General features: G+C 44.5%; 3 protein-coding genes across 5 annotated transcripts in view; 1 reads left to right on the top strand and 2 right to left on the bottom strand.

The window, feature by feature from the left end:
- The window catches only part of LOC147033771 (uncharacterized), a 28,446-nt gene extending 27,310 nt beyond the window's left edge, over positions 1 to 1,136 (bottom strand). Inside the window, exon 1 of one of the 2 annotated variants that reach the window (XM_085870603.1) lies at positions 615 to 1,136. In XM_085870603.1, coding sequence (XP_085726729.1) covers positions 615 to 681 — 67 coding nt within the window. In that variant the 5' untranslated portion in view covers positions 682 to 1,136. The remainder of the gene's footprint in view (positions 1 to 614) is intronic. The other variant, XM_085870610.1, reaches the window with a different exon arrangement.
- The window catches only part of LOC147033770 (uncharacterized), a 31,720-nt gene extending 27,310 nt beyond the window's left edge, over positions 1 to 4,410 (bottom strand). Inside the window, exon 1 of one of the 2 annotated variants that reach the window (XM_085870516.1) lies at positions 4,267 to 4,410. The gene's annotated coding sequence lies outside the window, so the exon portion shown is untranslated. The remainder of the gene's footprint in view (positions 1 to 4,266) is intronic. The other variant, XM_085870506.1, reaches the window with a different exon arrangement.
- Positions 4,411 to 4,575: 165 nt separating this feature from the next.
- LOC147033772 (exosome complex component CSL4-like) lies at positions 4,576 to 19,420 on the top strand. Its single transcript, XM_085870670.1, has 8 exons — positions 4,576 to 5,028; positions 5,124 to 5,248; positions 7,740 to 7,814; positions 13,046 to 13,134; positions 17,471 to 17,504; positions 17,676 to 17,726; positions 17,959 to 18,040; positions 18,780 to 19,420. The coding sequence occupies exons 1-8, from the start codon at positions 4,995 to 4,997 to the stop codon at positions 18,884 to 18,886; spliced, it is 597 nt and encodes a 198-aa protein (XP_085726796.1). The 5' UTR covers positions 4,576 to 4,994; the 3' UTR covers positions 18,887 to 19,420.
- Positions 19,421 to 21,833: the final 2,413 nt, after the last annotated feature.

The raw sequence follows: 21,833 nt of genomic DNA on the forward strand, positions 1-21,833 counted from the left end.
TTTTAACTCTGCGTATTGTTCTTGCTTTGACTGTGTACGTGCATTTTAGTATGATTGTAAAATACGTGCTTGTCTGAGAGTGAATTAAAAGTGCTTGTCAAACTGTTTCCTGTTTCGTTGCGTCCTTTCCTCTGGTTGACATTTCCATCTTGCATCACGTAAGGGATTGGTAGTGGGTGTAGACACCCAATAAATAATCTGAACCGTCGAGGTCGGCGATAACTCCGCTCGGTTATCCCTTTAGCACGGAACGAGCCGCTTAAGCGGTTCGTGTCCGAAGTCGACCTACGGCATTGTACAACTCCTCGGTACGCTACCCACGTGGGTACTTAGGTATATCGACATTCGGCGATTCACCCTATTTCGCGCAGGTAGAATGCGGATGGGTTGTGGTGAGGTTAAACCCCCACCAGTGACTGGCTCCTGGCGGTAGTTCCAGGAGGGTCACGACTGAATTGTCCATTCCGGTGGGTGACGCGTCGCGATTTGAGTTACGTGGCCGATCGCACGCCGGGCGAGCGAAATTCGTAACAATATTATCATCGACCCCAGTACAATCAAATCTGAAAGAATAGCATTGGCGTTCAACATTTCGTAAACAATCTCTGTGATACCACATTTCATTTGCAGCGGCATCACCAACTTCAAGCAACAGTGACAGGTTTGCTCGGACTTTGTCATCACGTGTCTTCGTTTTTATGTCCAGAAAGCGGGTCCCCATCGTATCTGTCAGGACAAGATGCAACTCTCCATCTGTCGGATTATCACAGAGAAACGCACAGGACTTGGTCTTTGGCTCCATTGGGCGACACCTGCGAACACGTCTGACAGAATCCTCATCATGTGCCAAGGATGGACGTCCGAGTTTAGCTGGTCGCATTTGTGATTCACTCGATGATGTTTCACAAAATCTCTTCAGCTCTCTCCAGCATACCTTTGTGCACTACGAGTTTGTAACATTCTTTGTGGTAATGGATTTTTTCTGTATCAGATGCAGACAACTTTGACAGATTTTCAGCCCGAGGTGCATACTGTGTTTCTCCATACTGTGCTCGCTTGTGCTCGCTTCTCGGCAAAGTTCTTTATGTTACCAATAGAATCTGATGTAACATTCTGTACAAAGGTGTAGCCCTTCCGCTTGCCTTTATCGCAAATGAAATTATGCAGGTGAGCGAGTTCATTGTCACGTCCGTTATAGTTGAATATCAACAGGCCTTGCTTCGAAACGGGTGAACTTCTTCATAAGTGCATATCTGGAAATACATAAACATCAATAATTATTTCAGATATCAACTAAATATTTGGTACATTAATGAATGATGATACGAGGAAGACACCTGATTTTTTTCACAATTTTCCTATTAATATTTTAAGAGATAAAATTAGTTATATAAATATTAGCGCTTTCATTTCGGGTGATAAACTGCGAAATGATGGTACCCCCGTTTAAGCCCCCACAAAACCCAAATTCCCAAAAGTAAAATTGCCACCCAAGTTTTTCTGTCTACTAAGACCCTATAGATGCCATTTAAACAATAAAATCGCTTTTGTCAAGCAATTCCCACAGGACCACGTTTCAGGTGCATGGTGAACCTGACAAATCTTCCAGGTTACGTGGCGGCCAAACGGGACGGAAATTCAAAAATCTGTCCAGTTAGATACAAGATAATATTTTTTACTATCATAATCAATAAACAGTTGCCGAATATCATGAAGAATGGCAGACTAGATAGGTTTTGAAAATGGCGATTTTTATAACTTACGTGACCTCGTCCCTGACCTTGAACCCGGACAAAAGTTATATCGTTGTGCAACACTCATCGACCTCTACCCACACACTAAGTTTCATCAAGATCGGAAAGAAAAATTGTTGACGGACGGACATTTGGTCCGGCTTTATCAGGTCACCTCGGAGATGCCCTAAAAAGGCATCATAATAACAAGGTGTTTATATAATTACCATGTGGTGGGTTGTATTACCGACAAGAGAGAAATTACTTTTTAAAAATAAATAAATAAAGATTCCTAGTCAAATTGGCTCTCTTTTTGGGTGTTATATATTTAAAAAAATTAAAAAGCAATCATAATCACAAGGTGTTTATATAATTACCATGTGGTGGGTTGTATTACCGACAAGAGAAATTACTTTTTAAAAATTACCCCCGTGTGGGGGTGATGGTCATCTCTTTCATACCACAAGTTCTCAATGTTCAGTTCAGGTAACCGCGAAACAGTCCAAACTAACCGTTTAGATTGAAATAGTTCACAGAGATACATTAGGATAATACTACCAATGACATAATTAATAAATATGTATTGTTTATTTAGTACCCGGATTAACACATCAGAATCACCAGTCAGTGCAATACGTGGTTTTCCGGTCCGTCCACTCTCTGGGGACATTTCACTTCCAGTTGTAGAAAAAAAAACAAAAAAAAATAGGCTTAGCTCTCGGAGATTATGATAATCCTGTAGATTATAATGCAACTTTCAGAATGAAAATTGGTCAAGTATTTATAGAGATATTGAGGTTTGAAAAATCGTTAGAGCTAGCAAATTCATTAATTATTAATTCCACAGAAGTTTCGTGACACTGCACAAAGTAACATGTCAGGTATGAAAAAACATTTTGTATGCCAGATTCATTAATTATTAATTCATTAATTCTGGAATGGACTCATTGATATATTAATCAGAAAGCCCAAAGCATGTATCATAATTTATCACTTATCCCCTCATCCGGGATCCGTGGCCTCGCCCCACAGCCTGCAGCCCTATGTCCGCCGGTGATTATGTTTTGAAAAAGCGGCACGATCGAGAGTAGCCTGCGAATCATCCCTGCTGATGCACTGAATTGATGCAATCGTTCGGCCAGAATATTTGTTGTCAAGATGTTGCGTGATTAAATCACCAATACAGTCACTCGAATTTATACCGCCGACATACTTCTTAACAATCACCTTCGCCCCAGAAACCACAATCAATCTGAACCACGCTGGCCACTGCTCAGACGCCATGACCGGACTACTGCGCAGTTTGGTTAAAGATGACTCGGGCATTTTGGCACGCACGCACGAAATTATATTTTGAAAATAAATGCCGACGTTTACATTTCGGGTTTTGAAACTTTCACACCTTTGGCGGAAAATGTATAAATATAAAAGGTGAAAAATTTGTTTTATATTTATATTTCATTTCTCCTTCCTTCCTTCTTTGCGAATCACATCGGCGTTTTTGGCCATCTTCCAGATCATGTGACTATCAAACGGGAAGGAAATTCAAAAATCTGTCCGGTTAGGTACAAGATAATATTTTTTTACTATCATAATCAATAAACAGTTGCTGAACATCTTGTAAAATGGCAGACAAGATAGGTTTTGAAAATGGCGATTTTTATAACTTACGTGACCTCGTCCCTGACCTTGAACCCGGACAAAAGTTATATCGTTGTGCAACACTCATCGACCTCTACCCACATACTAAGTTTCATCAAGATCGGAAAGAAAAATTGTAGACGGACGGACAGACATTTGGTCTGGCTTTATTAGGTCATCTCGGTCGAGATGACCTAAAAAAGCCATCATAATAACAAGGTGTTTATATAATTACCATGTGGTGGCTCATATTACCAACAATAGAGAAATTACTTTTTAAAATAAATACATAAATAAATATAGATTCCTAGTCTGTAATTGGTTCTCTTCTTGGGTGTTATATATTTAAAACATAAAAATGGCATCATAATAACAAGGTGTTTATATAATTACCATGTGGTGGCTCATATTACCAACAACAGAGAAATTACTTTTATAAATAAATAAATAACGACTCGGGATGTATTCTGTGGTTTTCTAGAACATTCCAGCGGCCGTTGTCCACCCACGAACTAGGGTTCGAACCATGAAGGGTTCAAACCCACTCTCTGAAGTGGGCTGCACGCACAGACCATGGAATCCCAGGTACCCAGGACGGGTCCAGGACTCAGGTATCCGAGCTTGCTACTCTACCAGCAGCGTAACGCCGACTCGGCCACCACCAACACCGAGAGGCTGACTAACCGCTGGTCCACACAAGGCCTCATTGAGGACTGCGCACGAGGTCCATTAAAATCCCCCACGACGGACTAAATGTTCCAAATAAACAAAATAAAATGAACAATTTACATTTTAAAGCGATTTACAAGAAAACAAAATCGATGTATATAAATATATATATAATTATATATGTATAAAACATGTAAACTGAACCGAACAAACGGTTACCAACCTCAAGACATCTCGGTTGGAAGAGAAGAAACAATGAAACCTTCCTGAAGGAACTTTATACTCGACTCCTCCTTCAATGTGACGTCATGGGATCCGACCAGTCAACGTTAACCTTCCTGACGAAACTCCTCCACCTGCAATATGACGTCATGGGAAGTGACCAATCAACGTTCAACTTCCTGAGGTTACAACATACGAAACTCCTCCTACAATATGACGTCATGGGTAGCGACCAATCAACGTTAACCTTCCGAATTATTGAGAAACCATTTGTTATTTAATAAACCTGGTTTAAAATCCTCAACCGATTCAACATGACCGGTTTACATCCTTCAATGCATCGTCTGGTGAGGCGTGCACTGGATCCATTTCCTCACCGAGCCGGATGTTCCTCGACTCATGAAATCGGCCCTAAAATTCATCAGGGAAATTGAGTGGACAGTATCAAGTTTTTATTAATTTTTATTTATTTTATCATTATTATATTTTATCCTTTTTGGTTGTAACCATGAGTTCGGGTACGTGGCGTTTATAGAGCCTCGCGGCTCTGACAACGTTATTCAACACAAAGAGAGGAAGAAGAAGAAGAAGAAGTCATCAGTTCCTCGTGTTCCAAGCGAGTGATGACGTTATTCACCACAAAGAGGAAGAAGAAGAAGAAGGAGAGGCGGAAGAAGAAGAAGAAGAGGAAGAGTGAGCAGCCATCCGTCCTCGTGTCCCAAGCGAGTGATGACGTTCCCGTTCCCCAAAGTTTGTGTTCCCGGTGAGTCCTCAGTTTTCCCGTCCTTGGTGCCTTTCGACCTGTGTGCCTTGGTATGGTCATTGTATTGAGTTTTTATTTCTCTTGCGTCCTCTCAGGTGAGCGGCTGTGCAGCGTGGAGGAGTGCGCGTCGGGCCGGGGGACCTTCGTGCGTCTTGGTTACGTGTTTTCGGCGCTGGCCGGGTACGTGCGGCGGCGCACCGAGGAGGCCGACGGAAACGGGGTACGTACTTTAGTGGAGAAACCGGCACGGTTACACGGACTCCGTGCTGGGGGTGGTTAAGTGCACGGTTACACGGACTCCGTGCTCGGATGGTTAAGTGCACGGTTACACGGACTCCGTGCTGGGGGTGGTTAAGTGCACGGTTACACGGACTCCGTGCTGGGATGGTTAAGTGCACGGTTACACGGACTCCGTGCTGGGGTGGTTAAGTGCACGGTTACACGGACTCCGTGCTGGGTTGGTTAAGTGCACGGTTACACAGACTCCGTGCTGGGATGGTTACGTGCACGGTTACACGGACTCCGTGCCGAGGATGGTTACGTGCACGGTTACACGGACTCCGTGCTGGGATGGTTAAGTGCACGGTTACACGGACTCCGTGCTGGGATGGTTAAGTGCACGGTTACACGGACTCCGTGCTGGGATGGTTAAGTGCACGGTTACACAGGCTCCATGCTGGGATGGTTAAGTGCACGGTTACACAGGCTCCATGCTGGGATGGTTAAGTGCACGGTTACACGGACTCCGTGCTGGGATGGTTAAGTGCACGGTTACACAGGCTCCATGCTGGGATGGTTAAGTGCACGGTTACGTGGACCCTGTTCAGTCCATGAACCCTAACATCTCGAATCCTCCATCTCCTAAAATGACTCGACATCTTGGTGAAAGTTCCCCGTTGGAAGAAATGTAAAGTTGGTCCACGTGAAGTAATCCCCGTGAGAAGGAAGTGTGATTTGTTTTTAATTTATTTCTTGTTATGATGTCATAACTGCATCGGGCTACCGCTTTATCCGTTCAGTATGAAAGATTTTGAGCATCATCGGGGGAAAAATTGCTGATTTCATCAGTCACGTGGTTTGGCAGCAATGTGTTTTTTTTTTTTTTTATTTAATTTTTTTTTTTTTTTTAAAACAAAAAACATTCAAAAATCTCAAACAGCTGAACAAATCAAGGCGAAACTTTCCAGGTTTGCCGATCCATGAGGAACAAAAATCTCCACCAATGATGTCATCGGTTGAGGGGAAACTTCACTTTAGGCCCTGTCACACCTTGACGATTCAGCCAGCGTATGCCAACGTATGAATAATTTGTCTGAAACACTGGCACACGTCGAATACGTTATGGGTAAGTTTTGTATACGCCGAGCTCGTCGACATTTTTTTCATGCTTGAAATTTTACGACGTATGCCAGCGTATGACTCACACGTTCCTCATACACTGGCATAAGTTGTAGGCACATTACGCGATCGTTGACACACGTCGACACACGTTACTTGTAAGTTGCTCATAAGTCGAAACGCGTTGAGGTAATGTTTAGCGTCGGTGTTCCAGACTCCATGTTTTTTTTTTTGTTTGTTTTTCTTCTTCTTCTTCAGCATGACAGTGATGTTGACACTTCGATTTATAGTGCGACTATAATATAATTAATAGGCTGCCGCTCCAACGATTTAAATCGTAACCGCACTAGAAATCGAAGTGTCAACATCACCGTCATGCCGAAGAAAAAAAACAAACAAACAAAAAAAAAACATGGAGTCTGGAACACTGACGGGTTCCTCCTGTGAAGCCCATTTTTATATACCAATTCCCCTAAACGCTGCCAAATCGCCATTATACGGTAACTGTAAGTTAGAAACTCGTTAAGTAAGTTCTGTGGTCGTCCGGAAGACGTCAATGTGCGTTGGAGACACGTTACACATAGGTTCAAAGCACGTTACTCGTAGGTTAAAAATTAAGTTTCGGGTACGCTAAACATTACCTCGACGTGTTTCGACTTGTGAGTAACGTGTGTCAACGATCACGTAACGTGCCTACAACTTGTGCCAGTGTGTGCGCCATACGCTGGATACGTCGAAAAATTTTCAACATGCTGAAAATTTGTCGGCGTACTACAACGTATGCCAGCGTGCTCTTAACGTATACAAAACTTACCCATAACGAATTCGACGTGTGCCAGCATATTCGGCAAATTTTTCATACGTCGGAATACGCTGGCTAAACCGTCAAGGTGTGACAGGGCCTTGACCAAGCCTCAGGTATACCAGGGTGTTCATGTTTAATTAATAGCTCACACAGTCTGACAGCCATTTTGGATTGAAAGAAAATCTTTTTTTTTTTTAAATCCTCTCTTGAACCCCATCATCAGTTGACATGAAGCGTCACAATTATGATTTAGTTGTGATGGGGAATCGATGTTTTAAATTTCAAACTGTTCAGACGCATGGTCTGGCATCCAGAATTATTTAATATTTTTCATCTCGGTTCAGGAATTTAAATCAAACTTGGTACAAGTATGTTATAACATGGGTGGAGGTATAACTGGTTGTGTCGAAAAGTGTCCTTGTTTTTTAAAACTATCTTTAAAATCATACTTATTAGAATTGAAATATACTCCAACATTGAACTCTCTCGAGTTATTTTTGAATTTGTTTTTTCCTGTGTGTGTGTTTTGTGGGAATATTTTTTTTCACGATTTCTGCTTCTTTTGCAGCTGCCTGTGATTGAAGTGGTCTGCGATACGCAGGCTCGGGTGGTGCCTGAAATCGGAACCGTCATTACAGGGAAGGTATGGCATGTTGATTTTAGTGACTAACTTATTGGTTCCCAACCTGTGGGCCATGGACCAAATGGCAGGTGGTCCATACATCCCAACCCCAAAAAAAATCTTTCAGGTTGTACATGTTAACTCAATAAAAGCAGGTTATTCAATTCACCTCCTTGACTTCCGTCATCTTTTTATACACAAGTTCTTTACGCAGTACTGTTCTACATCTGCTCGCTTTTGATGCAATTCTCAGCGGAGCATTCAAACCGGCCATTTTAACTGAAATCGATACAAGTATTAACTTTCTGTTCATGTTCAACAATGATGTACGTCACATCCTGTACACTGTGAAGCCATTTTATACTTTCGTATTGCATCCCACCTAACTCATCTCCATATCTCCAGAATGTATTAAAAAAAAAATCATGACTGGTTCGACTCGGTGAGCAGTGAGCATGGTACATCGCAAAATGGAGAGATTTCTGATACGAGCGAGTGGTAGCGGGGACCAGCCCAGCCTGGGCTTCCGACTGGAAATGAGGAATCTGATCAGCCACCTTCAAAGAAATGAAACCCTCCGTGTCGAAAATGTAATCCAGAATATTTGGAATTGAGATTTACATTTACTGGACCGAGGATGTACCAAAGCTACAGTGCGTTATTTTTCACGAGGTATTGTCGAATGAAGCGTTTCAAACTTTAACATTTCCCCGCCATTTATCTACAAATCATCCAGAATGTGAGAAGAAGCCACGTTGAGTTTACCCAACAAAAGAAATGGAACTTTGCCATCGGGAGTTTCCAATGTGTAAAATGAAAAGTTGATTTAAGTGGTTTGAAAGCATCTTTTCTCATTTTGCTGATATGAGGATTACAAAGTCTAAATATCCCCACACAGTTAGGGAAGTCCTTGTGATGCCCTGTGTTAGGGATGTGTGTAAAAGTTTATTTGGCCCGAAACGCGAAAAAGAACACAAAAACAAACAACTCGTCTCCATTCCAATTTCAAATAATACAGTTTGTTGTCACATTCAAGACATGTCACTCTATAGAAGAGTAACTTGTTTGACGTCATCGAGGAAAGAGATTCACTGTTCAACTCTGAATCCACAGACGTTGCTGGTTCAGCTTAATTGCTTTTTATTTTTTAGATCCTCGTGGAGGATCTCTAAGTCTTACTCACGTTGTTTTTCTTCATCTTCTACTTGTCTACTTTTTTGTTTCACAGCCTACAGTTTTCATCGAAACTTCCTGAAACTTGGCATATATATGTAAAAATACCCTGCGCAGACAGTACCCATCTCCGATTTTGAAAATTCCTCCTAGAAAAAAAAAGTTATGACGTCAAAATATTTCTGCTAATGGAAATTGCCGAAAAAAAAAAATTAATCTCAAACTAGGCAAGCTTTTTGAATTCTGTTTGTGGGAATCGAACAGGGCATGAGCAGAGATGAATTACCGCACATAAGATACATCACTATGACGTCGTATCAATTTTTATGACGTCATTCCTATTTTTTAAACATTTTTTTTGTTTCACAACCCAGAGTTTTCATCGGATCTTCGTGAAACTTGCCATGTATATGCAGAAAGCCCACGCGCAGGCAGTAACCATCTCCGATTTTGGAAATTCTTCCTAGAAAAAAAGTTGACGTCATAATATCGTCGCTAATGAAAATCGCTTATACCATTATCTCCGAAACTAGGCAAGCTGTTTGAATTTTTGTTTGCGGGAATCAAGCCTGGCATTAGCACAGATAATTTATCACAAACCTGATACGTCACAATGACGTCGTATTCGTTTTTATGACGTCATCATCAAGAGGACGAGGATCTTAGCTCATTTGAACTTGTTGTTTTTTTAACCTCCGCCACCGAAGATGAAGGAGGAAATGTTGTCACGTGTGCGTGCATGCGTGCGCACGATATTTCAAAACATTGTGCACGGATCTGGATAAAACATGGTTGACACGTTGTGTTTGTGACGAGGACGAATTGATTTGATTTTGGTGAAGATCCGAATCTGGACACGAGAATTGTTTCATTTTTCAAGTGATTCTTTTCCATTGAGAGATCGGGCCAAAAACGATATACAGAATGATATTTCAAAAATTTATTGGGCCCGATATGTACTCATGGATCGGGCAGTACGTGGCAGAGCTATGCACTCTACCGAGTGTCCTCGTTTATGGTTTGTTTTCGTTTTGTCAAAAAAATGTGGTTAGTGGTCCATCAAGAAAATAGACACCAAAGTGGTCTGCAAATTTATTTGTATTTTTTATTTTATATACAATGTGGAGGCTCATAGACGAGCTGACACAGAAAATACAAGGGGAGCAGGAGATAAGAGGGTGTTTTTTTATTTTTTTATTTTAACTTTTTTAATACACTGATGATGCTCATATGAGAGGAGACTGTGGAAGACAAAGACCACCAACCTGCCTGCGGTGAGAGAATGATAGACCCAAAGACAGCTTCATCACTGGAGATACCAATGATCCTAAATACCTTGGTTTCCACAGCGTGAAGCAGAGAAAGGTGAGGGGCGGAAATGCCAGCACAGAGGTGAGAGCATTATTCCATCAGGTCTTGGATAAAAGCTTTGTACCTGGTCAGGAGCTCAGGTGTTCCAAGGAAGGACTTTGCACGACGGAGGATGCCCAGTCTGTGACTGGCTTTGGAGGCCAGCTTGGAAATTGGCTTTCCCAGGAAATATAATGGCAGATAGTGAGACCCAGAAGCTTGAATGAAAGTACTTCTTCAAGAGGATTGTTAAGAAAGTAGATGGCGGGGGGTTCCAGATGGTCCTTTTGGAGAGATGTGAGGATGTGATATTTGTCATGAATGACAGGCATGTTCCACGTGTTGGACCAGCTCGTGATTTTTATCCAGATCTGCAGAGATCTGCCTTTTCACATGCAGTGTCACATGTGCGGCCATTTGAGGTAAGTGAGCGGATGGAGGGGGAACATACACCAGAAACAGACTTGACTAGGTGCCACCAGGATTTGGAGGAGGGAGAGAGGTTTGAGAGTTCAGACTTGAGAGAAGGAAGATGTTGTTTCCTGGCTCTTCTGAGGGTAGACACACACTTGTTCCGAGCTTTATGGAAGGAACTGAGATTGCCTTCAGAAGGATTTGCCTTCCATGAGGCGAAGGCAAGTTGTTTCAGGAAAACTGCCTCGCCACAAGCTTCAGTGAACCATGGGCGGGAGGAAGGGTATGACAACTGAAGACTCGAGTGGATAGGTTTGTGCATGAGAGAGAGCAAGATTCTTTGAAAGAATTCCCAGGACGAGGTGATGTTGGAGAAAGTAGAGATGGGAGACCAGTGTATAAGTTTGATGGCTGCTTGGAGACCCTGCCTGTCGACCTGAGTGAAATGCCAGACTCGAAGGCGCTGATTGAAAAAGGTTGGGAACCGCTGGATGAACTAATGTACCTGTCGAGGACAGGTAACGTGAAACCATGGAATCAAAGAAAATAGAAGAACAATCCAGAAGCACCGTCCACCCGAATGCCATGATATTGAGCATGACAAACGCTTTGAGAACGGTGGACTTTAGTTTGGACTGAAGGGAATAATAGGAGTCGGCGTAAGTACATCAGCATAATTGTAAGGCATTGTTAATAACGCTTACGGAGTTTGACTCTGCACGAAGTGGTGAGAGAGGAGCTGGTAAATGGGACAGACAGGCAGACGTCCACCTCGTTTTATTTATGAAGATGAGTGCGAGCGAAGGAATGCGATTTGGTTTTGGTGTCTGTTATTTATTTATTGGAATTGAGCTCGCTGGATGGCAAGTTGATTGACAGAGACCATCCCTGCTCATTCAACCCCTATTACTACATCTTGGTTGGCTGTGTTGTACCGTGTACGTTCCTGCTGGAGTGATTCCTTATCATCACGGCAGGGCTGTAGTTGTGCACATCTGGTTCGGTTTGTTGTCATTGTGCAGCAAGGTGCTTGCCCACTCATTCTCTTTTTCCATTAGTTGTTTGATAACATGTAGAACGAGGATTGATCACTAACAATGGTGATGCTGTGCAGAGTTGGTGATCAAAAAGTTTATTTATTTAACATGATATGGATTGTATTTCCTTTTGGATTGGAGGTCATGTACCATTACCAAGATAGTTACTTATTTCAAATTCTCACCTCCGTGTACTGTACGTATTTCGAGTGTCGTGAGGTGTTCTTTCTTGGTTTGAATCCAAACAGCCTTGTGTGTTCAGGTGTCAGGGACTTCCCCACTTGTGAAAATTGGTGTCTATTGAATGTAAAATGGGTGTCTGCTGAACACAGTAAGGCTTGAGCTGTGCTCGAGTCATCACAATCCACTCCACATTAATTAGGATACCAGGCTGGTGGGATGGCCTTGAGGTACGTGTAATAGCCTGGGTTTGAATCCCAACCCAGCTATAAACTGTTATCCCGGTGTTTCACCGGCGGGGTGATTCATCAATGTGTGCCGTCCCTCGGATGGACGTTAAACTGGCGTTCCGACTCGCAGAATTGGTGGTGGATGTTAATGATTCCACAGTGTCCTTCACGAAGAGTAGGGAAGCCATCGCCGGTACCCTGAACAAATTACAACTTCCTGCCACATTCGACCGTCAGGCCGAGCTCGTCGGTTCCTGCACAGAAACCACTTGGGTCAGAGTCGTTCTCACTCGGGAGACCCCACAAGCTGGGTGTAATTGAGCTGAATGAGGGAGAAGAAGAAGAAGCTTCATTAGGAGAGCATTCAGGCAGCACGTGATCAGCTGCAGTGAGTTTTTTTTGTTTTTTTTCTCACCTCCACTCAATTTGGGTGTCGTTATGATGGATCGTAAGAAAGCTTGTAATGAAACCTATACGGACCTCGTTAACAGTTTAGTAACAACTTTTTTTAAAGCACAAGAGGAGAAGTTTAAATATATAATAATTTCAACTTTGATGATCCTTCTATTTTGAAACTCCATCAGTCACAGCCGGTGATGTCCTGCTCCGTATGTTTTGTAAACCACGACCCGCTCACTTGTACGGATAACAATGGTGCTGGTGGTGTTAATCTTGGAGAATGGACGAGTGTAAATTGGTTTAACGAAGTTTTCAGGTTATTTTGTTTGGTCTACCCTCGAGCAGTTTTCACGGTATATGTAAAACTCGGCGTTTACATAAACCCATAATGCCCGCATGACTAGCCAGGCCTGGAAACCGATGGTGGTTTTTTTTTTTCATTTATGGACGTGGTTTTGTGTTTTCGTAGATTACGAGCATCACCCCAAAGCTGGCCCGTTGTGAGATCGTATTCATCGAATCCACACCGTTGAAGGATGTTTTCCGTGGTGTCATCAGGTGAGCTTGAAGTGATTGCTTGTGGGACTGTGATCCGCTTTGTTGTTTTTATAAACTAATTTTGTTTTGATTTTTGGGCAAACAACCATGTTGTTGCGGACCTGGGGTCGGGGGCGAAGACCACGAGCGATGAACTACCTCGGGTTTCCACCAGACTCACGGGAATCGCAGGCTGTCTCTCACGAATAACTTTGTGACGCGGCGGGTCGCGAATCGACCGCAAACGCCAATAACTCGACCACGTGTCTGAGGGTCCTCCATCGAATAAATAGTGTTTACTTATAGCTCACATGATATAATTACTGGGGAACATACCCTCGGTACGCACTTGCTCAAGCCGGATCACCTTACCAGATTAGATGCAGCCGAGCAGAACTGCCAAGCACGTACCAGCTTGGAAACAGATTCGTTGGGGAATAGCTTCTCAGCTAAACTAGGGTGTGGGCCTTGCTGGACCAATGGAAGAAAACACAAAAAACAAGCTGGGAACATTTATTTACAACCAAGCGAGGAAAGGTATGTGGCACAGTGAATGGAGTGTATTTTTATATACAGCAGGGGATAACAAGGAATTTGTGGGGTGCGGCAAAAGGCAACTTACAAAAGAGGACACAGAGCAGGATTAGCCTGACTATTTTCGACAATGTTACTTACTCGAGGACAAAAATAAGGACTGACAGATGTAATGTCTTTCCACATCCACGTAAATGACTGTTGGTGCAGTTTATCAATGCCCAAACTGCCATTTTACAGACTGATGGATGCTAACACTTGTACAATGTGTCAGACCAATGAAGGAAAAAAAAACTGAGACAGATTGGAAATAACAACAAACAATTACTTATCACACACCACACACACACACACACACACACACACACACACACACACACACACACACACACACACACACACACACACACACACACACACACACACACACACACACACACACACACACACACACACACACACACACACACACACACACACACACACACGGAAAGTTAGATAGCCAAGAGAGAGAAAGGTGAGGATGAGCGCCCTCTAAATACCTGGTGCGGTCAGCTTACCATTGCGGCCGAGCATGCTTGGGGAGGGGTAGGTGGAAAGGGACTGTTGTCGATGGTGTGGGAGTGGGTTGGTGCGATGTATGTGACGTGAGGGGTGCGGTGTCGTGCCAGAAGAAAATGGGATTGCGAGTCAGTAACACGTTGTTCTTTGTGCGCCCACAGTCGACGGGATAGATGTGTGAGAAGGAGGATTCCTCACCGAACGGTGTAAAAGTCTGTATGTGAAAGCATGTACCTCCATGGAACGCTCCGCCTGAGCGTTGCCACCTCGTGATATGGCGCATTATCTCCTCATTTATTTGTCGGGGCTCATGGCAACGTGCGCTCTGCACTGGTGCGCCGGCAGTGAGTTTATCTGGCTTCATGGGGGTGGCAGCACGTCGATAGCACGGCAGGGAGTCCACTGTCTGCTCTCAAAGGACTGCAGTCACACACAGATGATGTTCTCAAAGAAGCTCTCTTCACAGCCCCATGCTACCATCTTTTATAAGCCCCAGGCGAAGGGTGTGGTGAAGACTGGAAATCGACAAACTGTGGCCCAAATCCTGTTCCTCTATTGGGCCACAGCGGCCCTAGCCGTGTCCTGCCAGGCTCTGGGACGGGAAACCGGCTCGTATGCTCAACCGCTTCGACATAGCTCGGAGCTTCTGACTTAACATGGCGAGCATGCTCCCCGAGCTGGCACCCCAGCCCCGAACATGCACCTAGTGTAGTCTGTATGTTGGATGGTAGCGGACTTTCTCCGCCACCCACAGGCTCCTTCATGAGCCAAAACGCACACCCAGGACCCGAACCAAACCTCGGGATCGCCCTTCCCGTGACCACCTCCTTGCTTACGGTCTTGCCGTGGTCTGACAACTGGATGAGGGCTGCAACAATTGCGGACGCTCACCCGGGACATTCCCGGTGAGATGCGATGGAGCTATATAGCATCTGTAGCGTGGTGGAGCATCGTGTGGCACCGAGGACAATGGCTGACACCAGGCGGTGCTCGAAATAGAGTGGCAAATTGTAACGATGCAGCGGAACGAGGGGGTGCGGGAGTATTTTTCCCGTGCGCGGGAGGCATTTGTGGTCAAAGTAGTGAGATTTGGTGAACGAGGTGTGGAGTAAGGTGAGGTGTCGGTTGGGAATTGGCGTGCAGGTTTGAATGGAAAATGGCGCGCAAATTCCCGGGGCAAGTTGTCTTGTGTGCCGAGTAAACAATTGTCGATTGAATGGCGTGTGTTTCCAGGCTTGTGTATTATGGCTCAAAGGAAAAGATTCGAGGAGAGGTCAGAGTAGGGATCAGAGATGTATTTATCAGACCTAACTACGAGTCCCACGCAACGCAATTCGTCCCGTTAACCCACTCGACATGAGGGGAGGTCGAACTACACACATACTAATGAAATAACTGCCTGGGATTTCAGGTTTCCGATGATCAATCTTGTATATTATTTCCGAGTTGTGGTTTCGTGTCGCGCTATCTTCAACTTTGTTCTGCGCTCGAGTAACGTGATATTCGGCTTACATTATCTCAAAGACCATATGAGGTGCATGGTACAAAAAAAGTAAATAAAATGGTTCTGAAACAGTGAAATCGTATTCCACTTACTGCATTAAAGTAAAATTACTATTGATACTCTGCATCAGTTTCTTTCTCAAACACACCCACCCCAACATGTCGCGCAGAGCGCGGGTTATGCTAGTTTGTTTTCATACCAGGTCACTCTACCCTGGATATGCTGCTTCTGCTCTACCAACAATGGGTGGAGGTCCTCAATGCCGGACATGAAATTGGAGCCATATCTCGAGACGTATCGTGTGCTTTTGACACTGTCTGGCACCCTGCCCTACTCACCAAACTCTCTTCCTATGGTATCCAAGGCCATCTCCACTCATGGCTTGCAGACTTCCTCTCCTGTCGCAGCCAACATGTGGCCCTAAATGGAGTTCTTTCATCCCCTCTTCTTGTCCAGGCTGGAGTTCCTCAAGGCAGCGTTCTGGGTCCTGTTCTTCTGCTTTTCACCAACGATCTCTCCAACTCTCTGGAAAATCCTCTTTATCTCTTTGCTGATGACTCCACTCTCTGCCGTACCATCTGTCATCCCTCAGACCGGCAAGCCGCAGCTTCTTCGCTCACTGCAGATCTGGGTAAAATCACAAACTGGTCCAACACGTGGAACATGTCTTTCAATCCGGACAAATCTCACACTCTCACAATGTCTCTCCGAAAGGATCGACTCGAAACTCCCCCCCCCCCATCTACTTTCTCAACAATCCTCTGGAAGAAGTCTTCTAATTCAAGCTTCTGGGTCTCACTATCTGCCATGACCTTAACTGGGAAAGCCACATTTCCAACCTGGCCTCCAAAGCCAGTCGCCGACTGGGAATCCTCCTTCGTGCAAAGTCCTTCCTTGGCCCACCTGAGGTCCTGACCACATACAAAGCTTTCGTCCACAGCCTGATGGAGTACTGCTCTCCCCTCAGGTGAGACACGGGAGCACCAGCCCACCAGCTATCCATTTTTTTTACACCTTTTTTGCTCACCTGAAACGTAGTTCTGTGGAGCTTTTGTGATGGCGCGTCGTCCGTCCGTCCGTCCATCCTTCCACAAATACTTGTGACTTCTTCTGTGAAACTACACGTATGGTTTCAATGAAACTTTACCACAACGTTCATCACCGTGTATGTTCCAAAGTTTGTTCATGCCATGAAAGAAATCTGGCCCTGAAGGGGTCGATGGGGGTTGTTCCCCAAAATAGGTATTTGCTTTCTTCTCAGAAACTACACATGCAATTCCGATGAAACTTGACCACAACCTTTCTCACCCGTCCGTGATGTTCCAAAGTTTGTTCACGGCATGAAAAAAAAAAATCCAAAGGTATTTACTTTCTTCTCCATTATATATTTTGTGGGTCATCTATGTCGACCTGTGGTTCCCTGGTTATCTTATCCAGCCACAACCAGGTGTGAGCACCCAGGTGCATTGCCCCTATGTTTTTAATATATTGCTGTGATAGCTGATTTCCCAGCAGATTGAAGATGACCTCGGGCAGAGAGAGGAAGTGCAAGAATTTGTTGAATAAAGTACATACTTCCAACCCATGCCTTTGTAAAGTGGGATCTACATATTTTGAATGCAATGTGGTCCGAGAGGACTTGTGAGTAAAGGGATGGAAGGGATACGTATGGGAGTGGGATGTTAAACATAAAATGGGGAATGTAGCAAACAATGTCATTTGTTGCAAACGTGGAAAAACCGAATATCTCACCCTCAGAAAGGAAGATGTACGAGCCACAGAGAAGGACAAGGTGGGTCATGTGACAGCAGAAGTGGTTTCAAAGTGAACCTTCAAGTAAATATAAAGGGTGCTTTGGGGGTGGGGGTTGTGTTTTTGAATGAAACGTTTTGCCACCGTTAGGGTAGACGAGGCTTTCTGTGGGTTTCTTTTTGAAAGAGCTCAGCTCGGTGTTTCTGTGCAGGTTGAGATCTACAAGTCTTTCCGCCCTGGGGACATGATTCTTGCCCGAGTGGTATCCTTTTTTTGAGATGTGGTTTGAGATGTTAACTGTTCGTCATCCTGCAGGTGCTTGTGCAGGCCATTGCACTGCGTGGGTTGGTGCACTGCTCTGTCTGTTCCATCATGGTGTTCTCACGGAAGTATTTTTACTTTTGTTTTTATTTTTTCCAATTTTCAGGATGCTCATGTGTGCCCGTTTCCCGCCATTTGTAAGTTAGCTCTTCCTTGACTCCATTGCCCTGGAGATATCCCTCGGTGATTCTCAGTCATACCTGCTGAGTACCGCAGAGAATGAACTGGGTGTCGTCGTGGCCCGCAGCGAGGCCGGTGAGAAGGGTCGGTCTTCGGGCGGATCTTGAATATTGTTGTAAATTATTTATTCCTCGTTTTGGGTTTGTTGGAGATTTTAGCCTTTGTGATGAGAGATTGCATCAGGCCTTTTTATTTTATTTTGAATGAGGTCAACTCAACCAGGTTTGATGAAATGCATGATTGACGAGTCAATCAAAAATGGCTCGATGCCATCAACACGGAGAGTCTATTTTGGAATTGCCATTCATTGTTACCATATGAGCACGTGTTTAAAAATATTATAATGATACAAACCCAGCAATGATAGTTGGTTGGTAGCAAGTGTGCCAATCCTTTTGGCCATGGTGTGCCTCGACCCCCACGGTGCGTATCTGATATTGTGCAGAGGTTTAACATTTGTCTTTGATCTTTCGACTTGAACATAACCATCAGACTGTTGCTTAGCAGGCAAGTTGTTCCGTGGAAAAGCATGACGTCTATCAGACGGTGTTCGACGTCAACCTGAGGACCTGTCTTCTCGATTGCTGGTGGACGATTAAGATCTCTCGGTGTCTTTCGATGAAGGGTAGGCAAATTGTTGCTGGTACCTTGGCAGAATTCCAAACTGTTGCCCTGAACAGCTCTGTGCAACCCTGAGGTTCGGGCTACGGCACTCCAACACCCAATGTGGACCATCACAGAGGTCAATGCATATCTGGGATGAGCATCAAGGACACCCCAAAGATGTGATTTGTGTTGTTTTTGTGCTCCACAGGGGGCCATATGGTGCCCATCAGCTGGTGCGAGATGCAGTGTCCTAAGAGCCACGTAAAGGAGCTGCGGAAGGTGGCCAGGGTGCAACCGCAGTTTTTGCAGACGTAGCTCGTTGTGAGCACAGAGACGGACTCCTGGCTGCATTTCCAATAGGCCGGAGATGATGTTGCTTTGCTGCAGCTCATCACGACCTCTCAGTTGGTGTGTGGTGTTTTGCTTGCCATCTCTTGTTTGTAATGCACTGTTTGTGGGGTTCACTGATTTTGGGGTTGAAGTTGGGTTGAAGTTGTGCCTTGTTGCGGTACATCAGTGATGATGGACCAGCACAAGGGTTTTAATTTGTAAACCTCCACTGGGCATACATCGTTTTCATGGTGAAAATGACGTGAGGTTTATGTATGGGAACTTTTTTTATTTAAACAAGACCAAGTTGCAGGATATACGAGGTCTCTCTCGATCCTGTGGTTCGTGGCTCCTCGTCAGGCAGGGAGCAGTTTTATGAATCTATAAAGTGCGACATGTTCGAGGAGAACGATTTTTTTACGCATGAAGTTGTGTTGATACTTGTACAACCACCAAACTGATTGTATTTGATATCCGGTTTATTTATTGATTCAGTATAAAAGCAAATCGGTTGTGTCATGCGTTGTCGTCATTCGATCACTTGTGCAGATTGTAGTTTGACTAGATTGAGTTGTTTTTTAATCCTATTGTTTCCTGGAAATACTTTTCTTGGTAGGTTGGTGTTAGACGAGTTCCGATTCTGGTTTTTGAGTGACGGTTGGTTCTCTCCAATGGTCTCTGCCGGTTTTCTCAAAGATTAGTTTCCGGTCGGTGTTTGTCACGTTTCGACTGTTTATTTTGTTGCCTCCGTGTTTACTGTGTGTTCCAGGTTGGGATTTGTTTAAAAACTTGTGCTATTTGGTGAGTTTTCTTCGGTCTCGTCATTCGGTTTCCGAGAGGCCTGCCTGTCTCCCGTCTATGTTCACCATCGTGTTTATTTGTATTTTCTCGTCATTATCATCAGTTTTTATTTTTGCCACTTTTCCCTCCACCCTCCTATCCCTCCCAATTGTAGCCCCTGTTTCATGTCTTAAAATGTAAAAAATTAGAAAAAAAACAAAACCTTTTCCCTGCTCACCTTGTACCCCACATAACCATGTGACTAACTCTACCGACTCTTCTTCCTCCTTACTTCTACTTTTGCTGATCCACATTCACCATGTACCTTGATGGTTTATTTTTCTTTAACCTTTCTTCATTTTTTTACCCTTCCCCAATCCAATCCAATCTTCCATAATTTTAAAAGAAATAAATAAAAACAATCTCTTAAACTGTTACAACTTCCTCTCACATGTGTGGTCCTCTGTATTGCATCATAATTCTTTCTTCTTCTTCTACTTCTTCTTCTACTTCTTCTTCTGACCATTTTCAATTGGATCTTTCCTTCATCCCATGTCAAACTCCGACTGTTACGTTTCTTTTCTCCTTTATTGCATCCCTCACAGGTCAGGTCAGGTCAGGTCAGGTATGGGAACATGTGCCAGAACAGCGCGTCGCTGCGTCCACTTTCCGCCGGTACTCCAGGGGCCTCCGTCTGGCCATCCCCCAGGCAGATGCCAGGCCCATCCCCATCTCCTTGAGATGATGGTCCCCTCATCCCCTCACATTGTGTCTTTAATCACATCTCTGACTGAATACATTTTAAATCCCAGTTTGCAATGCGTGTTTGTGTTCCATCAATCGTCCTTTTTTTTTTTTTTTCCTCCCAACTTCAGTGCCAATTCACCACACCTCCTTAAACCTACCTCCTAACCCCTTACCTGTTATCCCTTCTCCTTACCCCTCCCATCTTGGTCCTCATCCCACCTCCGCTCTTGACACCTCTTCACTGGCTTCTGCTTCAGTATCAGCTCCTCCTCTGTTGTCCCAAACCTTGTGATGTTCTAACATCTGTGGGCTCCATTCTAACCTCACAGATATCTCTCAATCAGTGCACTTCTCAACATTTCAAATCTGCTCTTTCTTTCCTCTCAGCACACCCCCCCTCTCTTCCCAACCCCTGGAATCTTGCACCTCCCTCTGTTGCTCCATTCTTCACCATACCACTACCAAGTCTCATCCTTCCCCTCTCCCCACTTCTCCCATCACCCTTCTGCCCCTTGGCCATGCCAACTCTCATCATCTCCCTCCCCTCTCAAAGCAACCTTCACACTCTTTCCATCTCACCTTTCTCAAAAACTCTCCTCTCTCATCCTTCTCACTCCCCCTTCTCAAAGTCCCCCTCATCACATGCACAAACCTGCCTCCTTCCATCTCATCCCTCCGCCTCACCCAATATTCGAATTCCCTGTGGCCCCTCTCTTATTACTCCCCACTGTGCCTCATCTCATCACCACCAAGTCTTTTCTCCTCCTCATTCAACCCTCTCCCCAAGCTCTTCTGCAATCCCCCACACTCTGTAACCAACTCTCCCTACCTCCCCCTCCTCCTCCATCTTCCTCAACAATGTGGACCTAAAATATCTGGGGCCTTCGCTCAAACTGACAGGTCTTTCCACAAAGGTTGCCATTGACAAACCAGACATAATCTGCTTAACAGAAACTTTCCTCCTTCAAGACATCTCTGACTCCCTCGTATCGCGCCCTGGTTACTCCCACTTCTGGTATGACAGACCTGAACCACGTCCTGGTGGAGGAGTTGCTGTCTTCATCAAAGACTCTATTCCTCACTCTCCATGCACTGTCCTCACTCCCCCACACTCCCAGGAATACTTTTGGCTATGGCTTCCCCTCCCCTCCACTCCCACCTCATGTTTATATGTGCGTCGTGCTGTCCACCAAACAGCGATGACTCCATTTACACATTGCTCACCGAAAACATGGACCAACTTCTATCCTCTCATCCCAATTCTCTCTTCTTCAATAGTCATCATGCCAGTTGGCTGGGTGTGGGTACCTCTCTCACCTGCCATGGCACTTCAGCAAAAGACTTCTGTGACTCATTGGGACTGACTCAATCGATCAACTTCCCGACCTGGATCTCAACCAATGGG

This window comes from Eptatretus burgeri, chromosome 1 (genome assembly GCF_056783735.1).
Source record: "Eptatretus burgeri isolate ZD-2024b chromosome 1, Ebu_testis_v1, whole genome shotgun sequence".
Lineage (NCBI taxonomy): Eukaryota > Metazoa > Chordata > Myxini > Myxiniformes > Myxinidae > Eptatretus > Eptatretus burgeri.